Source organism: Pholis gunnellus (genome assembly GCF_910591455.1).
Source record: "Pholis gunnellus genome assembly, chromosome: 10".
In the NCBI taxonomy this organism is placed as follows: Eukaryota; Metazoa; Chordata; class Actinopteri; order Perciformes; family Pholidae; genus Pholis; species Pholis gunnellus.
The window spans coordinates 18,217,076-18,241,315 of NC_136537.1; the positions used below are offsets into that span (position 1 = coordinate 18,217,076).

Sequence of the window (24,240 nt, forward strand, 5' to 3'; positions counted from 1 at the left end):
ACGTTTTTTAAGTTGAAATGCTGAGTTTCTCTGGTGCTCAGCGACAAGTGTAACCGGAACTATGGGAAAACACATTTTAATCACATTAGCTAAGTCTACTTCTACAGCCCATCACAGGTTTTGGATAAAAAGTCTATTAATTTCCTTGAACCCCCTGCATCAGCAAAGCATTTTAATTTACTTCACAATTAGCAGAGCTTCATGTCATTAACCGCAAAATTTAAAGGAAAGACAACAACATCCTAATAAAAGAATATCTACTTTCACTTCCACCACCCGCCTCATCAGTTTCCTTCATGACTTTTCCTTCATGACTTCACCGTTAAAAAACTAATTTCTTCAGTAATTCCCTGCTTTTGGTTTCACAAAAGCATGTTTTAAGCGGCGTTTTTTATCGCTGCTGTATAGTCTTTCCTGCTGCTGAAGAAAACTAGTGAAGACGAAGAGCGGTATGGTCCCTTTCACATCGAGTCCTCTGAGACCCAAGCTGACAGCAACATGGGAAAAAAAGCAAGGGAGTATTTGTAAGATGTGAGATAACATGAGCAAGATAGTGAGAGGAGGAGAAAATGGGGGACAGAGACAAGGAAGACAAAAAGCTGAGAGGAATTCAACATCTCTGCTTTTTTTAAATATATTTTTTCTTAAAATTCAGCAGAGGTTCTCAATGAAGCAGCTGTTTTTGATTAAAGCAGTGTGGATGGAGCTCCTGGTGCATTTCAATAGCCCAATGATCACATCCCATCATGTGCAAGAGGTGTAAAGGGGTTGACAAGTGGACCCAAAGACAGTAAGAGAAGCAGAGAAAGAAAAAACACATGTATGAGGACGGCAGAGGCACAATGGCACAACTGTCACTTTCAGTCCCGCCCGGCATCAAACGGCGTCTTATTCAGGAGAAAACTGAATCTGTGTCAATGAAAATGGACTGAGCCGACTGTCCACTGTTCACAACTCCTGCTCTTGTTAATACGTCGCTTGCTTCTTTTTAGGTTTGGGTAGTATGAATCAGTGTGTATGACTATTAGAGGCATCCTGAAATGGATACTGTGGTACAGAATAACACAGCATTTAAAGTGCTCTAGAGAAACAGTGGTAACTGTATTGGCTACTGAGCCATAAGGGTTACTTTTTATCCTTTAAAAGACATAATGTAGTAAAAAAGCAGCTATGAATGCATGATGAATGTCAGCCAGTTGTTGTTAACTTATGTTTCCTAACCTGGAGCTGCTGGGCGTCGTGGTTCTCCAGTCCTTCCACAATTGGAGCAAATCTCTCTTTATTGTTCCTCTCTGCAGCAATTGTCATGGCAGCTAGAATCTTATCCAGGCTGGTAGAAAAAAGGGAACAGGGAGAAGGCACGACACAAAAGTCAACAAACACTTTTATCACCTCACTGACAGAACATTTACTCACAATTCTCGGCTCGAACACCATGTATCTTATCTTCCCTTGTGTGTTGGTGTGGACATTTGCTCGGCCAGTCTTTGGTCACCCTGACAAATGCTGCCGCTTTCTTTCTCTTTGATTGCAACCTGGTCTATTATTGCCACGGTATCCAATTTTGACCTCATCATGCTTGTTGCTAAGGTGATGCTGAACAAAGACGGGGTTTTACTGCAAATGTTCAGTTGTCAAAGCAATTGCGGTAGAGTGTGTTTAGCGGGGTGAAAAGGGGTGCAAATTATCGCAGGGACCAGACTAATGTGCAAATACAGCTATTGAGAAGGTAAGCAAATTGAGCACTTGCAAGGGCTCAAGGCTGCTCATCTAAATAGCACGTTGGACAATTTCAGCCTCTAAATGTGAATGAATGCGAAATTCTGTGCTGCATATACAAACACACACACACACACACAGGCCGCAATTTCAGTAAATTGATGTCTTATGAGCCCTTGTGTAAACACTGATTTACAATATGCTCACATAATAAGTGGCTACAGGTGGTCTCTCTGTCACTGCAAGGCCACATTTGCTAATTCGCCTTCATAAATTGCAAAAACTGAAGAGCTTAATCCCCTGCCCTCACCCTTCTTACTCCCGTTGGTACGAAAGAGCTCTTGGGCTGACGTACAAGTTCGTTGATCCAATGAACGAATTAAAAAAAGAAATAAACGGTCGCTCTAGCCGTCAGCTGTAGGGATGAACCAATGTATGCACGCGCAAAAGTGCGCTCACACAAGCCACCGAGGCTTGCCGTTGCCATTTGTATTACCTTTTATCAACCCCACAAAAAAAATAACACTTTCAGGATGACAAAATACGAGAGGACTGCATGTGTGGAGTTAGCTTGACAAAGAGATAAATGGAACGGCCATGCTCTGTGATAGGGGTTACAAAGTCACAGACAAGCATGGGGAGCTGCATACTGAGTAGCTTTAAAGCCAGTTCAGACGGCGCTTCAAAACAGGCGAGATAGATCTGCTTAACTTGTCTTGTTCCCTTTTGATGCTGTCAGCTGAAGTGGGTGTTGAACATGAGCCAGCGTCACAACATTGGTTGGCAGAGAAGTTTGTGAGCAAAGAAAGTGACGCCTCATCTCTTTTGGCTGTCATTTCTACAGGATAGGTACATTTTAATGCAGGGCTGTGATCACGGCAACGATTTGGATGTTTACTTCAAAATATTCTTGAATACTTTGAGAACGGTGGGAGAGGGACAGCGTGAGAGGTACTTGTACTATCTATGCACCACGTATCTACTTAAATATAGTGGTGTGTGTGTGTGTGTGTGTGTGTGTGTGTGTGTGTGTGTGTTTGTACGCAAGCAGCAATTCTGTGTCAGTGTGTTATAGCGGGGACTGCAATAAACAATATTAAGTCTATTAATATTAAATCTTTTTCATAGAAAAATACTTATTGTATACTAACATCTGTGTTTAATGGATATAGATTTTTCAGCAGTGTAATTGTGATTTTAAAAAAAGGTCATCTGACATTTTATATTAATTGAATCAAATCAATGTTCAGTTCAAGATTCACACTCGTTGATGTTCTGTAACTTTAAAAAAAAAACATTTGGTAAACCGTGCAGGGTTAGGGTGCTACATGCTGAAAGGCCGATCAGGATGGTCAGAGGAGTGAGACACACAGCTGAACTCAAACACAATTTGTGGGTTTGTTTATGTCCAACACTGCATACAGACTGACTTTGAAGTGCCATTGTTATTCTAGTCTGGCCCTGTGGGAAACAATAAAAAACACTCCCCTAAATCCAATTTATAAGCTGTCAGCCAGGTTGTGTGTCCGTGGCAAACTACACTGAGTAGTTCAACACATTAAACAGACTAAACTGCATCACCTGACCATGTGACCTAACAAACGTCTATACCGTCTTAGGCCATCTGTAAATGTAGTATATATGCTCACAGCGAGTAACCATGTACGCATGCAATGCAATCTGTGTCTGAGCGTATGCCACCCAGTGGGAGAAGATTGAAGCAATAGTGATTGTCTAGTGTTTACAAGAAACAGACATCTCCTTCCTCTCTTGCTTAACATCATAGAGCGTGTCCCCACAGCGGTGATGGATTATATCTCTTTCATTGTCATATTTTCTTTTTTTTCTGCCATCAGTCAGGATTTTGAATTGGCGTTGTGCTGTTTTCATATCAGCTGTGATTTACTGAGGAAGATAGGGAAACATGTCCCTCAATCAATTTGGAATACTGAAAACTTGCTTGCGACTTTGAATGGAGGAGGTTAGGCAAAAGTATTTAAAGGGAGAGTACACCTCAAAATCAAAAATACATATTTTCCCTCGTAGCCGTAGTGCTATTTACCAATCGTCTTCTGCCTTCTCTCGAATACACTGGGACTATATGGCACCCAGCTTGGTATGAAAGCATACAAGGTTTCCTGCATGAAACTGCTCAAAACAATTTTCTCGAGAAACCAGGTCAGGATTTCTGTAAAACGACATTGCTGTTGAGTTTTTCAAATATATTGTTTTTGAGGTTTTTTAGCAACATGAGCTGAGTGCCATGCAGTCCTATTGTATTTGAGAGAAGGCAGACTACTCTATGGCCGATATCTACCAAAACAATCTAGATTGATAAAAAGCACGACAAGTAAGACTTTTTATTTTGGGGTGAAGGGACCCTTTAAAGTGTTAGTAAAAGGGCCCTTTTAAAGGGTCAGTTCATCCCAATTACAAAACAAAATACCCTTAAGTAAGTGGAAAAAGAATCCATGCATATATAGTTTCATTTTTATTTGCAAATGTTTTGATGCCACTGAAAGCTCTGGTCTATGTCTTAATGTCCACAGACATTTATCAAATTATCCTGAGAAATCGGGCGACTGTTTTTGTTTCTACTTTATATTTGTCATTTCTTCACTCTCTGGACATCACAAGTGGATTTCTATTCACATCTATTTTTTCGGGGCAGCAGTAAGTCTCAATGGCAAATATTTGGAAACATTTGCAAGTACAGTACAGCTGAACCTCTCAATTACGTAATCTGAAATGTGACACAATCTTTAATTCCCTTAACATTCTTGGGACATGATTTAAATGTCGAGTGGGTGGGCATATGATCGGCTTTCTAGAGATGTCTCTTGAATTGTATGCAAGACATGAGGAAGTGTGCAAAAGCAAGATGTGTGACAACAAATGTGACAAATGATCAGGTAATTTGACTTACATATTTTCCTCTCCAATAATACAGAAAGCAGAGAGAATTTTGACAATCTCGGTCATCATGCTGGTCTGTTTGGGGTCAATCGCTCGTGCCAACAGCAACAGGCTCCGCTCATCTCCCAAGATCCTTTGCAGTCCATACTGTGAGGAGGAGGTAGGATACAGAAAAGGTCCATTGAGTATAAATTAATGAGAGCATTTGCATGTAAGGAGAACTTTCCCTTCAAGTGGGAAATAAATTATAAAAAGAAGCTAATATATGTAATTCATAGTTAGCCTTAATTTTCTTTTAAGGAGGGACAACGAGGCCATGGGAGAAAATGGAGAGGATGATGAATTAACTCAATTCAGGACAGGACTGTAGGGACAAATAGTTACAGTCTCCCGTACCTTTTAGTCCCCCACACAACTGAAGGAATGGGCAGAGATGACCACGTGTGGGGATTAACTCTGAGAGAAGCAACATCAAGAGTCTGTCCTTGAAATGTGTGCCACTTTTGAGAAATGAGCAAGACCCTCCCAAAAAAGGATAATTCAAAGATCTGAGACTGTTGCCTTGAAATGGAAAAATTAGCTCCACTTTGCTGTGCCTCTATTCCAGGCTTGTCATAGTCCAGATTCAAATCAGGCTTTGAGTCCTGGCCACCTGAGCTTCGATTAGACATTTCTCAGATGTTTAATATGAGTCCACAAGTCTAGCCTTCTGTGCTTAGATTTAGTGCTAAGATGGACATTACCTTTACGCTCCTACTAGTCAATTTCAAAGTAATTTAAGACTGCAGCAAGCTGTATCATTTCATCATGCAGGTATATTGAAGTAGAATTAATCATGTTTGTTGACTCATACAAACCTTATTGTTCATGAAAGCCTTCAAGCACTGGATAAGTTTGTGCTGGTTCCGTTTATCAATATTCTCTTGCCTGAAAAAAAAACACAAAAAAAAAACAATGAAAAGGAAATTGTGATTATATGAACACAACCCGGTACGATCAAAATGACACAGAGAGGGGATGTCACAGGGGATCACTTACTGTTTCTTGTCCAGCAGCTTCTCCAAAGCATCCAGAAGAAGACCGAGACCGTCATGACCGAAGTTATTAACCCAACTAGAAGGGAGACACAGACACACAAAGAAAAACAGTCATGTATTAAATTGTAATGTTCATTATTGCCCTGCTGGTTCGTTGATTCGTTGATTCACAGAAGGAAGCGAACACAAATATTCTACTAACCTCAAAAGAAATAAGTAATTCAGAATGACATAAAAGGTTTAACAGTTACTTGGATACATTGACTGGTGCAGTTTTAAATTCCCTACAGGGGGAGCTGCAAATAAATTTGAATTTGAATTTAAACTGTACCCATCTACAAGCAAATTAACATACATCCATCTTAACTAGTGTTCCCACCGCTAAGCAGTTTGTATCCAGGCCCCCCATGTGAGCTGTTGTGTTCCTGTGCCAAAAGATTAAGCAATGCAGGAAAGATAACACTGTAATCGATAATGGATTGCAAGAGATAATTGGCTATAAACCACAGCGTATCAAGAGACGGCAAATGATCCAGTACAGATGAGCCCGTTTGTCTAAGCCAGGAGCAGAGCGCGGCAGGAGGAGGGTTGGCGGGACAGTGTGGTCGCAGCCAGATTATGTCATTAGCAGTACTCGTTTTCAGGCTCCTAACTGTCAATAACGCAAAATGCATGAAACAATTTCCTGACATTAATGGGGCATATGTCAAGGATTTAACCCGCCTTTTTGACAATGATTTCAAATAATAATGGTTTGAGTATTAAAGGCATTTGTATTGACTCAGTGAGTCGGAAAAAAACCTCAATTGGGGTGAGATGCATTAGCCAGAGGCAACTGGCAAAGTTGGGGTGAGGTATTCCTTTGATCTGTGACTGAATTAGCACACGCCGCAACCCCCAACCTACAATTACTCAAATTGTATTAACAGACAAGCTGAAACAGTTTATAAGTTATTGATAGTTAGTGTAGTGCATAATGATGATCGGTTTTCTTAATAAAAACAAAACATCGTAATGTTGGAAATTTATGAACGTCTGTTTATAATGAACCTTCCGGTTTGAATGTTTGCTTCCATACTGGAATGCTGGCATGCTTTGAGCATATTCAAGGCCATAAAAGAAGAAAAAACTAACTGGCACTGTTTGCAGCAGAATAATCATACAGTTTTATATGTACATACATATATATATTTATATATGTGATACGGAGATGGTAGGAGTAAATGAGACATCAGGACAACAAAGGACACAACATAGCTGAGGGAGCACAAATCAGTAAATCCACAGTCTCTGTTCATGCTCCTGATGGTAATGTCAGTCTTCAGAGACCAAGAAATGGAAGCGATAATTGTGAAGACAATCTTGGTTTATTACACGGTGTAACGGCATTATAAAACCTCCACAAGAACAGCACTGGAAAGAAATACTTTGACCTCTGAAGCAAGGACAAGTAGAGGTTCTACATAATTACCGTGCTGTGCTGTGCTTTATGGTTATCACAGCAACGGTGTATATATAGTATGTTTCTCTATACCTTCAAAAGAGTGTGTATGTTTGATTTAATTCAATTTCTAACTATTTTATGAGCTAAAATGATGCATCTCGTCATCACACATGTCGATCCTTTTTAACAGATATCGTATCTGTTCATTTTGTAAATGATTCTCACTTACATTTAGGAGAATTTCTTTGCTGAGAGGATTCTGTCCCCACTGTGTGCTATCTAGTAATGCAACAGCTGGCTGAATATTCAGTTATATTTAGATTGTAGGGTTCCTATTCCATACACTTAAAACACCTTTAAAAATAGAGATTAGTTATGAACGTTCTTTAGTTTTTTTTTCATTCTTTATTCTCTGTTTTTGGTGTAAAACACTAATAATTGACTCTCTTATATTCATTTTAAAGGGTTGATTCTTATCTCCATAAAACTGTACTTAAGAATAAAAAAAATGAAGTAATAGATGTCTTCAAGGTGATTTCCATGATGACCAGAACAGAGCAGAAGGGAGACTCTGGTGGAAAATTTGAGAAAGTGGACATCTGGTAGGTTTGGAAATGAGCTTTCACACCTACACACACACACACACACACACATACACACACACAGACACACACACACACACACGATGTCACACTGAGACCAGTCAGGGAACCCATCTATTGACTGGCTGTGACTGAAACAAGCCATCCCAGTGGTCAGAACAAGGAAGACATGAAAGAAGATGAATATCTTGAAAAAACGTCTTGCAGCAAAACATCTGTGCTGGAGATGTTTTGCTACACGTTGTTTCTTCACCGTTTCACAAAATAAAAGCTTAACTAATAACTACCTTCGACAGAGAAGTTGCACTAATTAAAACTGAATATTAATTGCAAATTTGGCAACAGATGTTTGTGGAAAATGTCTGCTGTCTGCAGACCTTCTCTCTGTTGTTGTCGTTGGACTGAAACAGAAAAGACGTAAAAGAAAGGGAGGCACTGCGGTGGTCTGTGCAGAAAGTTTCTCATCTAAAATGTATGCCTTGCTGCAGGTTGCAACATAATGCGGTCGTCCTCAAGGTTTTGAAAGCACTAAATGCTTCGACTCCTCCCTACATCCCAGACTGTCTATCATTTTCTGTCCCCTCACGTATACCCTTAGGTGCTCTGCAGCTTGCCTTCTAAATGTCCCCAAAGTTACCACAAAAGAAGAGGTATGGTCCTTCCACAGTGTTTGTCCTGAGGCTATGCAATGCTATTTCTCTGTTCATCTGAGAAACTGCCTCAGTGGACAACATACTATTTCAAGTAATAACTCAAAAAAACAACACTACTACTACTACTACTACTACTACTACTACTACTGCTACTACGCCTCTTACTTGTAGTAGTAATTATGTACAAGCTCACAAATGATCAATGGGTATTCTAGTCAGGTAAACCGTGTTGCTTATAAAGAGCAGGGACACTCGTAGTGTTGGGGGGGGCTAAAGCGTTGCTCGGTCAAACATGACAATACTTGTTGCTCTTGGACAATAAAATATCAATGTATCATTTCAACATTGAAGGAACAAGAGGTTGCATCCGTTCCTTATCAGTCTCGTCTGCTAATGTGGGAACACATCCAAGGATTTCATTAAGTTGGGGGCGGGGGGGGGGGGGGGGGACTTGTTCATCCAATATTGATGGCTATAATCCTTTAGTGAAGTGCCACCAAATTGTGTTACTTTCTGCAATCATGTAAATTCCGCAGGCAAAATTAAAAATTCATGATCGGTCTTAGGGGAGCAATTTCTTATTTTATATGTAGTTTTATTTCTACTGGCTGGATGCAATTATGTTGTAGTTATGCTAACTGCTATCAGATGTATGCATTGGAAATCTCACAGTTTAGCACATGTTTACTGGCAAGATGCATGTTCACTAAAGAACATTTCAGCCCCACGGAAAGTCCATGATGGTGTGGACTTGCTGTTAACTTTAGAGTCATAATGTCTTGCAGCGAAATGACCAGCCTGTCTTCCTGTCAAATGACATTTGTTCCCCAAAAGACAAAAACGTTCCTGACTTTCTGACATGTGCTGCCATAACATATGTAGTTATGCATGAGCAAATATTCACCCATGCATTCAATCTCTACACTGCGTCCTTTCCAGGGTCACAGGGGACTATCCCATCATGCACTTCACGTGAGGCCGGGTGCAACCTGGAGATGTCACCAATCTGTCACGGGGCATACACACACAGTCGGAGAGACGGAGGACATCTTAAAGAAACCCAGAACCTGTTAACTCCGGAAACACTCCAGATGGAAATCTTGCTGTGAGGTGACAGCGCTAAGCGCTGACCCACCACCAGAAAATATGTGCATGTATATTGGCATGTCTGCACTGTATATATGTCTGTTTATATATTACAGCAGTGAGACCTTAAATAATAAAAAATATCATATTCAGTCTTTACAAAGCTCACTTCAACCTGTACTTCACCTTGAAGTACGTACACTTCATTGAAACGTAAATAAAAGGAACAAAATAAGCCGCTGTGGCACTTCAGTCGTCCCAGCACATGTTTCTTTTAATGTCTTCTGCCACACAGTTTGCAGTTTGCTACATTTTGCCAAAGTGGACAGCGTGGTACCGCTAGTGCCACTCCAGGCTGTGTTCAGTGTCTTGCTCAAGGGAATGCAAGTAGTTACAGTGTATGTAGAGCGCTGTGTACTGACGAAAGGTGACGACAGACTCATAGCAAAAGGCGTGGAAAACAGTGTCGAGTGAGCGTGGAGCTCTGCAAAAACTTGGCAAGAGAAATGCTAATCCGTGACGAAATGTTACTGCGCATCGCCAGCCGCAGTAAGTGACTCAACAGCGACAGAAACAGCGAGAGGCCGACACCCTCTCACCCCTTTGTTTGACTGATGGCTGGTCTCGTGTTTAGATGGCTTGTCAGCGCATTGATTTCAGTCTATGGTTCCAGTGTTATTATTTTATCATGGCTAGATGGGGAGCTTTTTTATTGAAAGCTTCTGTGCAAGCGCAATATCTTTCATATTGTATTACAGGCAAAGCCATACAACTGTCCCTCTGTGTGAGTACTGACCTATTCAGTGCTGCAGTTTTCCAAATGAAGGCCAAAGCTCGGTGCAACAAAGATCTCTGAACATTATAGCTTGAAACCAAGCACCAGCAGTGTCTGCGTAGTGATTTACCATGCCAAACATGGAGCTACATTATACTCTGATCAATTTAATAGCCTGCTGAAATAACAATAATGCACAGGGCATATCAGATGGCAGAAATTGGATATAAAATATTTACCATATTGTTGTGTTTATCACATCTCGAAAAAGAATATGTTTCACACAACAGCTATTAAGAGAAAGCAACTTTTGTTTTTCCTTCTTCTAATGTTTCCTTTAGAGCTTTTGTCCTAATAATTGCAGCACTAAAGGTTGTGGCCTTTGTAGCTGTTATATGAATCATAGAAGATATATGGTCACACAGGATACATCTTATCAGTGCAATCACACTAAGCTAGTAAAATGAAATCATTCACTTGTGTGCTGTTAATTTGCTGCTTTGAGCTGTGCATCTTGGTGACTTTGCATTTCAGACTCTCAGTTTGCTAGTTTGATTAATTCATCCCACATCCTAGCTATGAAACTACATGAAACCCTACGGACTGCACAACAAGACAAACACACGTAGGTTATAACCTGTAAGCATCCACAAAATCATCCTTAGATTTTTGTAAGAAAATCATTAAATCTACCATACACTCACACAAAGGTGAGTTAAATATTTCAGAGATTGATAGAATCCAGGTTTAAGTATACGGAGAACCAAAATCATTGACCTGTGCTGTCCTTGAAGGAGAACAACGAGCAGCTGCTATCCTTCACGTGGAACTCCAGGTAACATGCACTCTCTCCATCCTAGTGACAGGGGCTCTGTCACTCCACTGAGCTGCCCTGATAATATCGCAGGTCTCCCGCTGGCCTGCACAGCTCCTAAATATAAAAACATCACAGCAGACAACACGGTGTGGCTGGACAACGCAAAAAAACCACCAGAGGTGTGGACTCGAGTCGCATGACTTGGAAAAAATTATACCATGGATCATTTTTGCTGGTCAACAAAAAAAAAAAATTACAGAATGCAAAACGGCATTGCATTTGGTGAAGAGCGCATTATAACTTGTTTAGGAATCCAAACTCAATGTTATGGACTTGAATAAAAAGACTTAAGACTTACTTGTTACTTGCAAAAGATCGACTTGGTGAATTGTACACACCTAATTCGCTCTATCGATTTTGAAGAGTGTCTTTTTCTTCAACTGATGCTTCAGGACAAAATTAAATCTAAAAAATCAAAGAAAATCATTGAGCCACCGAAAAGGAACTGTTCACAGAAACAACAGGAGCAGTTTCGCTGTTTGATATTGGTACTAAAGCTAGTAACACAGTCTGAAGAAAATATTCCTGGTGTCAGCACTCCAAGAATATGATTGCTGGTGAAACCAAGCAAGCACAGGAACAGCAGCAGTGCAGTACTCCAAAGGAGGCACTTTGCACTTCTAATGGTATTTGAGTCACAGCTTGATTCTAAAACGTGGTTCTAACAAAGAGTGAAGCTCAGCCTTAAGACATGAACAAATGTTCCACTTTTCCTGGTTGAACTGAAGCTGCTTGTGTGTGTGTGTGTGCGTACAGATGCACAAAACTTAATGAAAGCAACAATAGTGTCTGTATGCGCGCAAAAGACGTGTGTGTGATTGGAGAGTCTCTATTAGAGTTAAATCAAGGAGTAAGTGCAGACAGCTGACAGGAGCCCATGCTCCCCCAGTCACTTTGAAATGAACCCCCGAGGAGTCCAAAAGACACTTGATATTTCTAATTACCCCCCAGAACAACACCGAGGATTCCGAACACAACAGTCCTCCCTGCGAGATGACGGCAGACAGAAACCACTAGTACAAGTGGCGGATGGATCGCAGGTTGATTAGAGACAAACTCATCTAATGATGTGTTTGTGGAAGATCAGAGAAAGAATCATCAGGTCTGATGTGATGCATCTCCACAGTCCTCTGGCTTCCGCAGAGTTTCATCTCTCAAGAGAGAGAGAGAGGTAAATGCAGTGGAAAGCACTTCTTTGAAAGAACAGTGACTATTTTCAAAGCAATAAAGTTGCCATTATGTTTAAGTGTTTCTTTGCTGTCACCTTATACAGTAGATGAAACTTTGCAAAGTGTAAATGTTAAATTATTGCTTGTATGTTAGCGTACACCTCCCAGATGTTTGTGCTATTATTTAATATCTGCTGGGAACTTTAGGAAAGCGCTGCAAGACTCCTAAATCCTGGAGCAGATTAGATGACTTTCATAGGTTAGGACGGTTGATAATTGCATGAAAGTAGCAACAAATATGATTTCAACTGATTTTAGACCAGATTGGACAGATATCCCGCTCAGAAGTTGTTTAGTTACGGGCTCAGGTCAAAGGATTATATCCCACGACCAAAAAACAGCAAGACGATAATTCAAGTTTGCATATATGTTTGACGATATATATTTATATGTACACCAGAGATTTTGTCAAGATGCACTGTTTAAATACGTGTGAAAAATGCACTATATTATATATCGTTTTGTGTACATAGGCATCACATCCGCCAAATTTAGAAACAAATATTTCTAAATTATATATGTATCACGTCGGGGCTGTAACAGATATGGGTATCTAGGAGGTTAACAGATGGTGTAATAAAATGAAATAGGCATCACTCTTGAAATATACCCAGGCACTGAGGACATTTATGTCTCCAAAATCGTTTTCACTGCCTCTGAGGGAGAAGGGCGAACGTCAACTCTGAAGTCAGCCGCAAGGGTAAAAACTAGTTAACTTGCTCATTTCTGACTGCTCGTCACGTCTGTTGGAAACAGCGTCATAACATTTGTGACAAATTTAACAGTCAAATAAATCTCTTTGAATGCTATAAAACGAGAATGATTGCACCACCCTCAGACATAAAAGACAAAATGAGTGTAGATTCGCTAATGAGTGAATCATTTCTGTTACTTTTGAAAACACTGAAGACCAGAGAAACCTTTGCCGATACAGACCACACCGCTAAGTCATTATGTAATTTCGTCATCTTTCCCCGTCTTGTTTCACCTTGACAAGTGACAGAGCAAACTTGTATGAGGCCTGGAAGGAAAAGTGGTTTGTAATAGCAGTGGGAGTCTAGGGAGTAGAGTCCCACAGCATGGTGCAAAGAAAATTACCCCAGTGGAAAGCTTCCACCGCCACTTTACTTCTTTGCTGTGTGTCTAACAGCCACAACATATTCTATCGCCCTGACAGGTTAGGTTTTTTGTGGATATCTTGTGTCTCTCCTCCTTCCTTTCCTTTGCTCATCTCTTCCTGGAAGATGTTAAATCTCGACCGTCACGGTGGGAAATTAAAATGATATTTTTTCCATTACACCACAAAGCGATGGGAAGAAATGGCGCTGGATCCAGAAATTCCAAAAGGCGTCAGACTGTCCTGTGTGCTGAAATAGCCTGTTCCACTGAACGCCACTGAGGACATGAAAACTGTTATTATGCTATGTTTAAAATATTCAAATTGACATGGAGTCCGATAGGTTTCACAAAAGCACTATCCAGGGTAACAAAGTAAATACAGAAGATCAATTATGGATGATTCACTGAGATGGGGGGGTTGGGGGGGCGATTTCCACATCAAAAATGACAGAGTTGAAACAGTCATTCATCTCTGGGAGGAATCAATGTCAGACAGAGCTGGCCAGTTGACGTCTATGTACTCAAGTCCTCTACAGGTACCATTCATCAGTGCAGTGTTAACACATTGCAGTTGCATCGAGAGTCACTATTCACACTTTGTGCCTGTACCAGACAAGATTTCTGGCCTAAGCTGTCGAGAGGGGTTTTATACAGCCGCTGGGACGTTTTCGATGCTCATATTTTTTCCGAGCAGTCACAGTAGCAGATGGATATGCTCTTCTGTGCTGGTGTTGATTGGCTGTTGTGCACACAGTGGATGGAGGAGACCAAAGGAGAAGGAGTCGGGGATGTAAGAGTACCAGTTAGTGCGACTAATAAAGTACATTTGTGCCAAGGGAGGAGCTTTTGTCACACCTTTTAATTGTCTTGGTTTTAATTGTACCGGTAAGTGCCATGCACATAAAATGTAATGACAATCAAGTACAGTAATATCTTTACACCTTCCGGTTGGCATTCACTATATATATGTATATATACATATATATGAAAAAGTATGACTACGATGTAGTTTGATTGTCTAGAAATACTGTTTCTGGTCATATATGAGTTCATTTGACTGTATTTCACTGTAATGCACATAGATTACGAGATGAGGGAGTGCTGTCTTAATCATTATAAAGGGAGCATCACCACTGTGCTTGGCAGGAATGTTGAACAAAAGTGTTTGTCCGTATGTTGTTCAATGCTTTATCAAGCTGTGCATCAGGACAGACAGTCAACAAGACGGGGAGCTTTATGTGAGCAGGCATAGTAACTTCAAAGCTCATAAAAAGCCCATTACTAGTGTTCCATGCAACCCTCTGTGCTCAGCTACAAGCATTCAACTGAGAAAAGCTGGTGAGACTGATTCAGACTCTGAGACACCCTGTGTGGCAGAGCAGCAAGATCATCACAACAACCCACACCTTGAGTATCCAGACACAGAGAGAAACTCTGGTGTCAGCAAATGTCTCCCGCCTCCACAAAAAGACCTCGCAAGAAAATGCCCCTGAGAAAATGTCTGACTTGTACCGTGAAGATTTCACATAATGAAAAGTTGGGAGCCCGGTTCAATTTTGCTTAAATATGTCTTAGGGATCTGAGAGCTAGCAGATCTAATATGGAAGTCACTGTCGGGATTTGACAGAGTCATAGTGTAATGCTGAGGGCTAAACATAGGGAGCTCAAAAGCTGGGGCCATGGATGTGTGCTCTGCTGCTCAAAACCACTCTCCTATTTTTATATTGGAAAGTCTATTGATGGAGCTGCAGCAGAGTTAGATCAGAGGAAGTGAGCTTTAACCCTTCAGAGCTGCATCAGAATGAATTATCAAGTAAAGTGTAAAAGCAAGGTATGCACAATCGTGCAAAGACACAATTCAAACACACATGATACACAGTAAATTAGCTTTACATTGTGACTGCAAAACATAAATAAATGTATGAATTGAGGTATCAACTTTGTGATATATATTTTCTATGGATCGTATGACAGTTTCCCCCTGTGAGAAACACAGAGTAGGAATTTGGAAATGAGTGTGAAGGAGAAGGCTGAAACACTGCAGGACTTCTCTCCCACTAAATGAGAAAATAAGAGGGTTGTAATTTTCTCTAAGTTGGCATCTCACTTCATGTCAGTGGATTAAGAAATTAATGAAAAGCGGCAAGTCAACCTGACACTTTTAAATTAAGAAGAGAGTATCCAAATGACAGAATTAAAATGGGGAGAATGAAAGTAGAGGATAAATAATTGGCTGGGGGAAATTCTGACAGAAAGAGAAGTGGAAAACATGGCAGTTGAGGAGAAGAGAGTGGAAACAGAGTAAGCAGCGGACGCTCCAGGCAATGCCATCTGTGGGTGGATCTGCAAAAGGCTGCATGCCACACACCTGTGTGGAACTGCCTGGGAGATAAGGCCCTGAGCACAATGGCCCTGTGGCCACCTGCGCTGCCAAACAGGTGCACAGCCCAGCCAATTAAACTATTAGACAAACACAGGCCTCTGGGAGCAAATTAGCAGGCTGCCCAAACATCACAGGAAAAACAAAAAGCAATGGTAAGCACTAACTGTGAAAGAACATTTGATGTGAGACTTTCATTTCTGTGCATAGAAATTAAGTTTAATGTTCCACAAAACAAAGTGCTGGTTTTGATTTCATGATCACATAAATGTCAAACATGTCTCCAGTGTTTAAACACAGATCACCAAATGAGTTACTTGATCTAAAACCTATGAATAAATGTGAAATTGCTTACCATGTATCAAGGCTCAGGGCTATATTTTGCTGTTATACATCCGAATGACACTAATATTGCTTGATATAGAGAAGAGAAGAAGACACACTAATATTGAACTATGTGTAACTACAAAGCAGGGCTTTAACTGGTCACATAAAAATGGTCAATTGAGTTTGAAACATTAACTGCAAGCTTAAAAATAACAATAACTTAAAAACGTTTCCCGCCTAGCTTAAGCTGTCCTACAGTACTTCTACATTGGATTGTAACAGATCAGATCAAATCTCTTGGTCGAGACTATTGAGAAATTGATGATGTTTTCGTTTTACTTTAATCAAATAGAGTCTAGGACCATATATGCATTCCTCTGACCGTTGTGGAATGATTCTCCTAAAATGGTTGATAATTCAAAACCCCAACATTATAATTCTGCTCAGTATTTTACCAAATCCTTTAAAACACAGGCAAAACAATCTTAGACAAAGTTTGTTTGGCCTTTTCCACTGAAAGACATAGAAATTGACCAGCTCCTGACTATAAACTGGCACTTCTGTTGGAAAGGGAGTTCATCTCAAAAAATACTGTCCAATGCTTTAAACTTTGTTTAAACAATCAGCGAAGGCGTAACAAATGGCAGCATATAATGCAAGACCTACCAGTATATCTATATTTATACATGCATATTGAGGAACGAATGTGCTGACTTCTTTAGGTCAATTTGAAAGTCCCCAAAATATAAATATTCGAAAGCAAGCCAGCTGATCATCATTCTAAGGTGAAAATTAAAACAACCATGAATGCACTGCTCTGCCATCTACTTCATGGTTATTTTCAGTATATTATAACATAGCGTACAAAGGTTACATTAACATAGTGAAGTCAGAGTAGCAGCAAACCAAATGTGGATTTCCTGTGTGTCGTGATCCATGACAATTAAGTGCATTCATATTCATTAGGGGTAACCTTATCCATGCTTCAAGAAAACAATCAGTCCCTTTACCCAAGAGAGAAATAATGAGAGGCGTAAAGATGAGCAGGGGGCCGGATTTAGTCAACACTCGCACAGTCATGCTCGCCGCGCACACACACCCCCACACACACACACACACACACACACACACACACACACACACACACACACACACACACACACACACACCCCCACACACACACACACACACACACACACACACACACACACACACACACACACACACAGGTGGCTTTCTCCAGGCATGGACCTTGCCATCCGTAGGAGGCAACTCGTCCATAAAGCACTGGTGCCTCACATGCTGGTCCGAGATTCAGCCATTTGAAAACACCCACAGGGCAAGCCTGGCCTCGCTTACGTCCCCTCGACACCAGTTGGCCTTTCTGAGTGGAGAGGCTGACTTGACTCCCCACAGCTTGCTGGAGACTGCGGAGACTGACTTCACAGCTCTGCAATCACTCGAGGGATAATAGCGCGGCCGTCCATAACACACTCAAACATTATTTATATTAGATGTGCATCTATGTTTAAGCTTAGCCCATTCCACATCTATCTATGGTTCCTTAGTGTATGCATCACTAGCTAATGTCTCCGTGTAAGCCGACTGAATATCTTTGTGAAATCCTCATGAGTCAAACCAACATGTCAAGTGGATGCGGCTGGTTTGATCCGTTCTTCTCAACGGGAGAGGAGCGTAGCTTTGAAGGTAAATGTACACTGAATCAACAGTTGAATGGGTGTCTTGAGCAGTGCATTTTAGTTAGAGCACACAGCTCTGTGTGTTTTATTTCCTAAAATTGGTTAATGCAGCGGTTAAGCTGGTGGTAGCACACAGATTAAATGAAAGGTCTTCCGGAGCAATGCTAGCAGCTCCTTCCAGGGTGAATATAAAAAAGTATTCCACTTATCCGATGACCATTTAATATGCACCATTCATTGATTCACATTAAGAAACATCTCCTCAACAGCGGGCTGGTAAATAATTTAAAGGATCTGCTGTCGCTAAGGGTTCCGTTGCAATAGTGGGACCAAATTAAAATTGAACATCCCGGTTAAAGAGAGAAGGCGGAGAATTTGGTTAAAAAGTTGAGAACAAATCTGTGAGGGCTCGTAATGAAGGACTCGAGAGCCAATCAAGGCTCCACAGGGTGGATAGACAAATAAATAGACAAAGGAATAGAGTAAACTGTACGAACATTATGTTCCTCTTTAAGGCATTCCAGGTGCATGTAAACCGCTTTTCAGTTCATTAGGAACACCTACACAGTCCTGCAACCTTCACAAGGGTTACAATGTCCTGTTTTGAGTGAACACTATGGTCATTTTGGAGGATGTATTCTGTGGTGCTGTTAAACTACGTTGTGTCATATAGAGGGAAGTTTCTGTTATCTAGCCTACCCTACTGATATGAATGGGGTGGATCAAATAATAGACCTCTCAGCATAATGTAATGCAATTCAACTGAACTAAAATGCAGCCTCCACTATGACCATACAGTTAAATCAACAGTTCTCAAAAGGTTTTTGAAAAACTGAAGATTACAACCTTCATGTATTGAATGAGCATTTATTTCAGGATTGATAAACTGGGACTGAGCGTATATCCAAGGTGTTTTTTTATACCTCTAAACCTCCACGTTCTTCCGATACAGATTTACCTAAATGATGTTTCGATCCCACTGAGATGGACAGCAGTCAGCACCTTGCAGTAAACGTTGTTTTATATCCAAATGCTGCTCAACATGAATTAAAAGGTTGAAAGCACGAGAAAAGCTCTTATGTACAGCTTGTGCTTGTCCTTGCACTTCATCACTTAGTCTGAGCTTTTGTTAAATCCACTGTGCTGTGTTCTACTACGGACAAAAGCCCATTCTTCAGTGAAGGCAGGATGGCATTTGGGTTTACATTCCACTACATCCTTTAAGTGTAGGTGCTTTTAAAACTCTCTATTTGGCGTCATGTCACATAAAAGAGCAACCTGGGCCACAAACATAAAATCAATTTTTACAACATTGCCGTAATAGAGAAAACACATGATTCTGTAGAATCTGTCATGATTCCACTTCAAACAATCACCAAAAACGAGTGCACATTATCTGAAAGATGACTTTCACTCTGGTCCTTCCCCCTTTTGCGCGACTGAATTAATGGATTCCATCATTTTCTTGCAAAGAAATCAGTGCACGGGAAAGAATTGCAGGAAGCACAACTGGCAAATGCTACTGTGGCAAAATGATTGCACAGAATTTACAGCTGTCCATATCTGTTGTGTGTGTGCTAGAAGTTTGAACTATAGAGTGGTGTTGATGTTAATCATTGTGGGACTGTAAAGTCTAAAAAACGACAGAAATTGTAGATCCAAGCTCGGCATAGAAATCGTCTACTTTGAGTCGCACTTTGAGCTGTGATATTTGTGGATATCACTCAGAACATTTCTAGGCACAAGGAACAGTTTGCAGTGTGTGAAGAAAGACTAACCTGACAGGGTTACTAGTGAGAGACACTCTGAGGGACTCCAGGCAAATGAGCAGCTTTTCCTCCGTGATGCCAGAACGCAGCTCGTGGACATATTCTTGGGATGAAAGTGTACACTCGTGCTTGCTGTTCCTTAGTCCTCCCTGGAAACAAAATACCAACAGGACAGTTATTAGATTACCATCATGAAGTAAGACACCTTGGTAATGTCTTCAAAACTAACAAGGGTAATCGGTCGCAATAGAAAGTTGTGAACACAGTTGAAGGACATCAATGTTTGATTTGCATCAACATCTTCCTAAACACACAGAAAGGTTCCTGAACGATGAAATACCGATAAAATCTGAAGTAACCATACCAAAAAGAGGACTTTGCTGCATAAGTAGCTTGTTTCCTCGGAAGCTGTAGTTGTTGAGACTTGTTTTTACTTATTATTTGGATACTCAAGAAGATGGAAAGCTGGCCAAAACGTCTGTGTTTTCGAAATAGGATGAGTGAGCGTCTGGAGATGAGTTGGCCGATTTCTCTTTCTCTCAATCAGCCGATATTCTAATGACGGTCTATACGCAGAGAGAGCCAAACGCAGGCTCTACATTCTATCTGCAGCACCTCCTGCTTAAAGTAAATGGATTCCTGTGTTTAATCTCCACACAGGGCTCTAGAGAGATGCTGCTACACCGATGCTTACACAATGAGACTACCTATTGGCAGCAATACACACAATTACACCCCGACAGGGAAACGTATATCTGCACACTCACTCTACCAGCGCACAGTGTCGTCAACATAGTACATTAGATCACGCTACGCTTTGAGTCCAAAGCTACGGAGAGGGTGAATGTATGTCTCTGACATAGTTGCCATGCAGTCCAGCAATCAACATACATCTTGAGGGATACAAATGAAAGAGCTTTGCGTGCAAATTGAATAATTGTCCTACATTAGCACTACAAGCTCCAAGATTAAATAGGTGTGAAATCTGTTCTTTTAGGTTCCGTTGTCAAAATGAGCTACATTTCAGGTGGGGGTTGAGTCAAGGTACTTTAGAAAACAAAATGAACAAACGCACCGCAGGAAAGGAATCGCATGTGCCTGAACCGGACTGCTAGACCAAATCATCCACACTGTGTTCATCCCTGGACTGCTGGTTCCCCACACAGCTGAGCTGTGCTAATAGGCAGTTTGGTGAGTAATAAGCTCGCTCATTTATCTGGAGAAAAGAGAGGCCTGCTGCTCTCCTGCAATGCACAGTCAACACGAAAGAACCATTTATTATTTTGTTGTTGTTTTTGTTGTTTTTTTTGTTGCAAAAAGCAGAGGCAGTCTAGCAACAGCGTGCTACTAATAACTCCGTGCTTTAGGTGTAAACTGAGCTCATGGTGTGATTGGCTCAGTAATGAGTGGAAGTGTTTATTTGATAAAGACGTTCTTCAACCTGTAGGAGGGATTCCTGCCGAAACCAATTACCAGTGGCGGCTCTTCTACAACTAGTGTCAAAATGACATTTAATAAATGTAAGCTCACACAATACAGTTTATCTATGAATAGGGCACGAAAACAAGGATCTACTAATGTCATTCCACTTCATTTCACCATTTATTTTATGATGCTTGGCTGAACCATTATAATCTTTTCTGTATTATAATGGTGATACAGATTAATGGTAACATCTGTATAATTATAACATCTGTATAATGGCAATACAGCTGTTATTATCTGCCATAGCTTTCCACATGTTCATCTGCTCTGCTATTGCAATACGAACACTTAAAAAAAAATCTCAAACCACGGTAAACCTTCGAGTGTGCTTTCTTTTCCAAACTATAGTTTGATTTTTCTATAAATGCATTCCTGTGGTTCTGTCTTTTCTCCATCTTTCTCTTCTACATCTATACAAACACTTTCATCTGTTTCTCAAGCACCGTTGTGTGAATGTGGAGGAGCGCGTGGCTTAGCTTTCATCCGACTGAAAGTAGTTATTAGACCATAGGGAGATAGGAATCCTTCTCGTCACTATCTAGATCTTTCAACTATTACCTTCCACAGGACTCTTTGTTGCACATTTTTGATATTGACTAAGGAAATAATAAAAATAATGATGCGACCTGACATACACTTTGTGAAAGCTCAATTAATCAAAGCAGAGACAGACATTCCAGACACTTAACGAAACCCCAGGGTGAAATGTCGGCACTTTGAGTGTTCAAGGTTAAACTTAGTGATGTAAAACTTTATAGTAAGCACAACCATATTCTCTTTTCTGCTTGTTTAAGTACTTCAATGTGCTTTGAATTCCTTGAGTGGCAGTGCTTCATTTTTTAAACAAAGTCTTGAAGTAATGTCAGTCGTGTCTGACTCACTTTTCTCAATTTTCTTCAAGAGTTCAAGGTAACGCAGGGTGAGTCATTGATATACGAATGGTCATCTTGTGGGAGAATTATTCCTGAACAGCAATTTCAATCACAGCCAAATAATCTTCCAGCCAAAGGATTCTCAAACGGTTTGTGCAACAAAAGGTATGCCTCCAAACGTTACTCATGAAGATGTCTAAAAGAGGTGTGTACCACACTCTGAATTAATGTCATGATGTGATAATCAGCCAATCAAGTTCAGGCTCAGCAGTTAGCTTGGTCTTTTTTAGGGTACCTTTTTAATATCTGACCAAGTGCAACAGATGAAAATGTGCAGTTCAGGCTAATTTTAAATGATTTAAATATTTTTCTGTTGATGAATGATGAATTCCCTTCAACTGCAATGTGCAGTTTAACCCTGTGTTGTAACCCTGTCTTTGAACCTTGAAATAAACTAATTTCAACAAACAGCCGAACCTTTATTTCAGTTATGACGCCCATTGGGAACATGACAGTAGGCAGTGCAAAGGATTTTGGGGATCTCTGGTCTAGCCTCCATCTGAACTTGTACCTGAACTGTATCTGGACCATTAGGCAGCTCCACAGATGTCCCGTCCCAGAAAACTGCGCAAAAGTCCTTAAAACACTTTTAGTACAACAGGCCTATGATCCTCGAGTGGGATTCTTCCCTATTAAGAAGAAGGTGTAAACTACAGTCTTCATTCTCCAATGAGGCTAATACTCCCTGGACAAAGACCTACCAGAGGCCTTTTGAAATGCACTGCTATCTGCATTGGACCGGTTTTGATGAATAACAAATGCTAAAACAACACAGTTGGGTCGACAGTAGGGAGGTGTTATGTCTCCAACGTGCTGCATAAAGTTTCAAAGATAATGGCCGGTGATATGTGTTAAAGCCACAGTGCTGGGTTTCATGCAAGTCTGAAGACCAATCACCTGCCATTTGGCCGAGGCGGCTTTGACGAGGACAGCTTGCAAGCAGTAAGAACTCGGGTTCAAACTGAACTGAAACTTTAGACATTATGGATAAAACCTTCAGTGTAAATATATGCAATTTTGACTAAGTAATCAGGCCTACACAACATAAATGTTAACCCAAACATAGCAAGAGAATACACTGTCTAAGAAACAGCACTCACAACCTCAAATGTAAATCATTGCGATTCCCTTTCTGGATGTGGCTGATTAGGAGGCTGCAGTTTCAGAACATTACTTCCAATAATACACAGGGCAGTGAGAGGAAAACATATCACCCACTTTGTATTTATCTTCTTACTTCTCAGGAGTTCCCAGCAGGCATACCACTATGTCCAGAAAAACGAGAGCTCTGGTTTCACCGCGTGCTCTGACCTCCGGAAACCAAAGACTCTGACCACGAACTGCTTTTTCATGACCCTAGCCCAAATCAATGGGATAATATCAACATTACACCACCAAACCAGCAGCAGAGAAACAATCTGAGGATTAGAGGGAGGTGGCATTACCTGCTGGGCTACTGGGTAATAGAGTTTCCCCCTTCAGGCCCACAAAACTGGTCAACAGAAGAAATTGGTCAAAAAGAGGCCCTAGAGGAAGGGAGTCGGGGATGAGGGAGAGAGATGTTGTGCGGGTGGTGTGTGATGAAGTAGTAAGACGTAAAACGTGAAGGAAGCAGAGGGTGAAGGAGATGTGAGGAAAAAGTAGGGGTCAGACACAGAGACATAAAACGTGTATGGGGGAGAAAGGGCAGGGCAGAGAGATAGAGCACCAGGAGACAACCTACACAGTAGAGGACAGACACAGCCTTTTGACCACAAGCCTAAAGCCTCATCTCCCGACGCTTATTGAATCCCCTATTTGCCGATAACAGTATTTCCTGCCAAAGAAAATAGTGCTGGGAGCAATTACTTCGGTGAGCCTGTCAATTTCATTTTGGGGGGGGTGAGGGGAGCATTGGCGCTCATTCCCTCCTCCTGCATCACCTCTGTGTCCCTTCCTCTATGCCATGGGGAGTGACAGAGTGCTGCGCTTTCTATCGAGGGCAGGGCAGGGAGACAATGCCAAGGCGGCGGCACCTCCACATGTCATCTTCACCTGTAATGAGCCTATAACAAGCTGGCAGCTTCCTCAGTGCCCGGTGCTCGGCACACTCAGGCAGACTGATAGATACATTATTCAGCTTCTTTGTCAGCTTACTGGAAAAACCACACGGCTGCAATGTGTCTAGCCTGGAAGCCAGAGCCGGGAGAT

At 41.1% G+C, this 24,240-nt stretch overlaps 1 protein-coding gene across 1 annotated transcript in view; it reads right to left on the bottom strand.

The window, feature by feature from the left end:
* diaph2 (diaphanous-related formin 2) overlaps positions 1 to 24,240 on the bottom strand; it is a 346,355-nt gene that overhangs the window by 232,596 nt on the left and 89,519 nt on the right. Inside the window, exons 7-11 of the mRNA XM_079167333.1 lie at positions 19,643 to 19,782; positions 5,674 to 5,748; positions 5,493 to 5,562; positions 4,646 to 4,782; positions 1,222 to 1,330 (exon numbers count right to left, since the gene is read on the bottom strand). Of these exons, the coding sequence (XP_079023459.1) occupies positions 1,222 to 1,330; positions 4,646 to 4,782; positions 5,493 to 5,562; positions 5,674 to 5,748; positions 19,643 to 19,782 (531 nt within the window). The remainder of the gene's footprint in view (positions 1 to 1,221; positions 1,331 to 4,645; positions 4,783 to 5,492; positions 5,563 to 5,673; positions 5,749 to 19,642; positions 19,783 to 24,240) is intronic.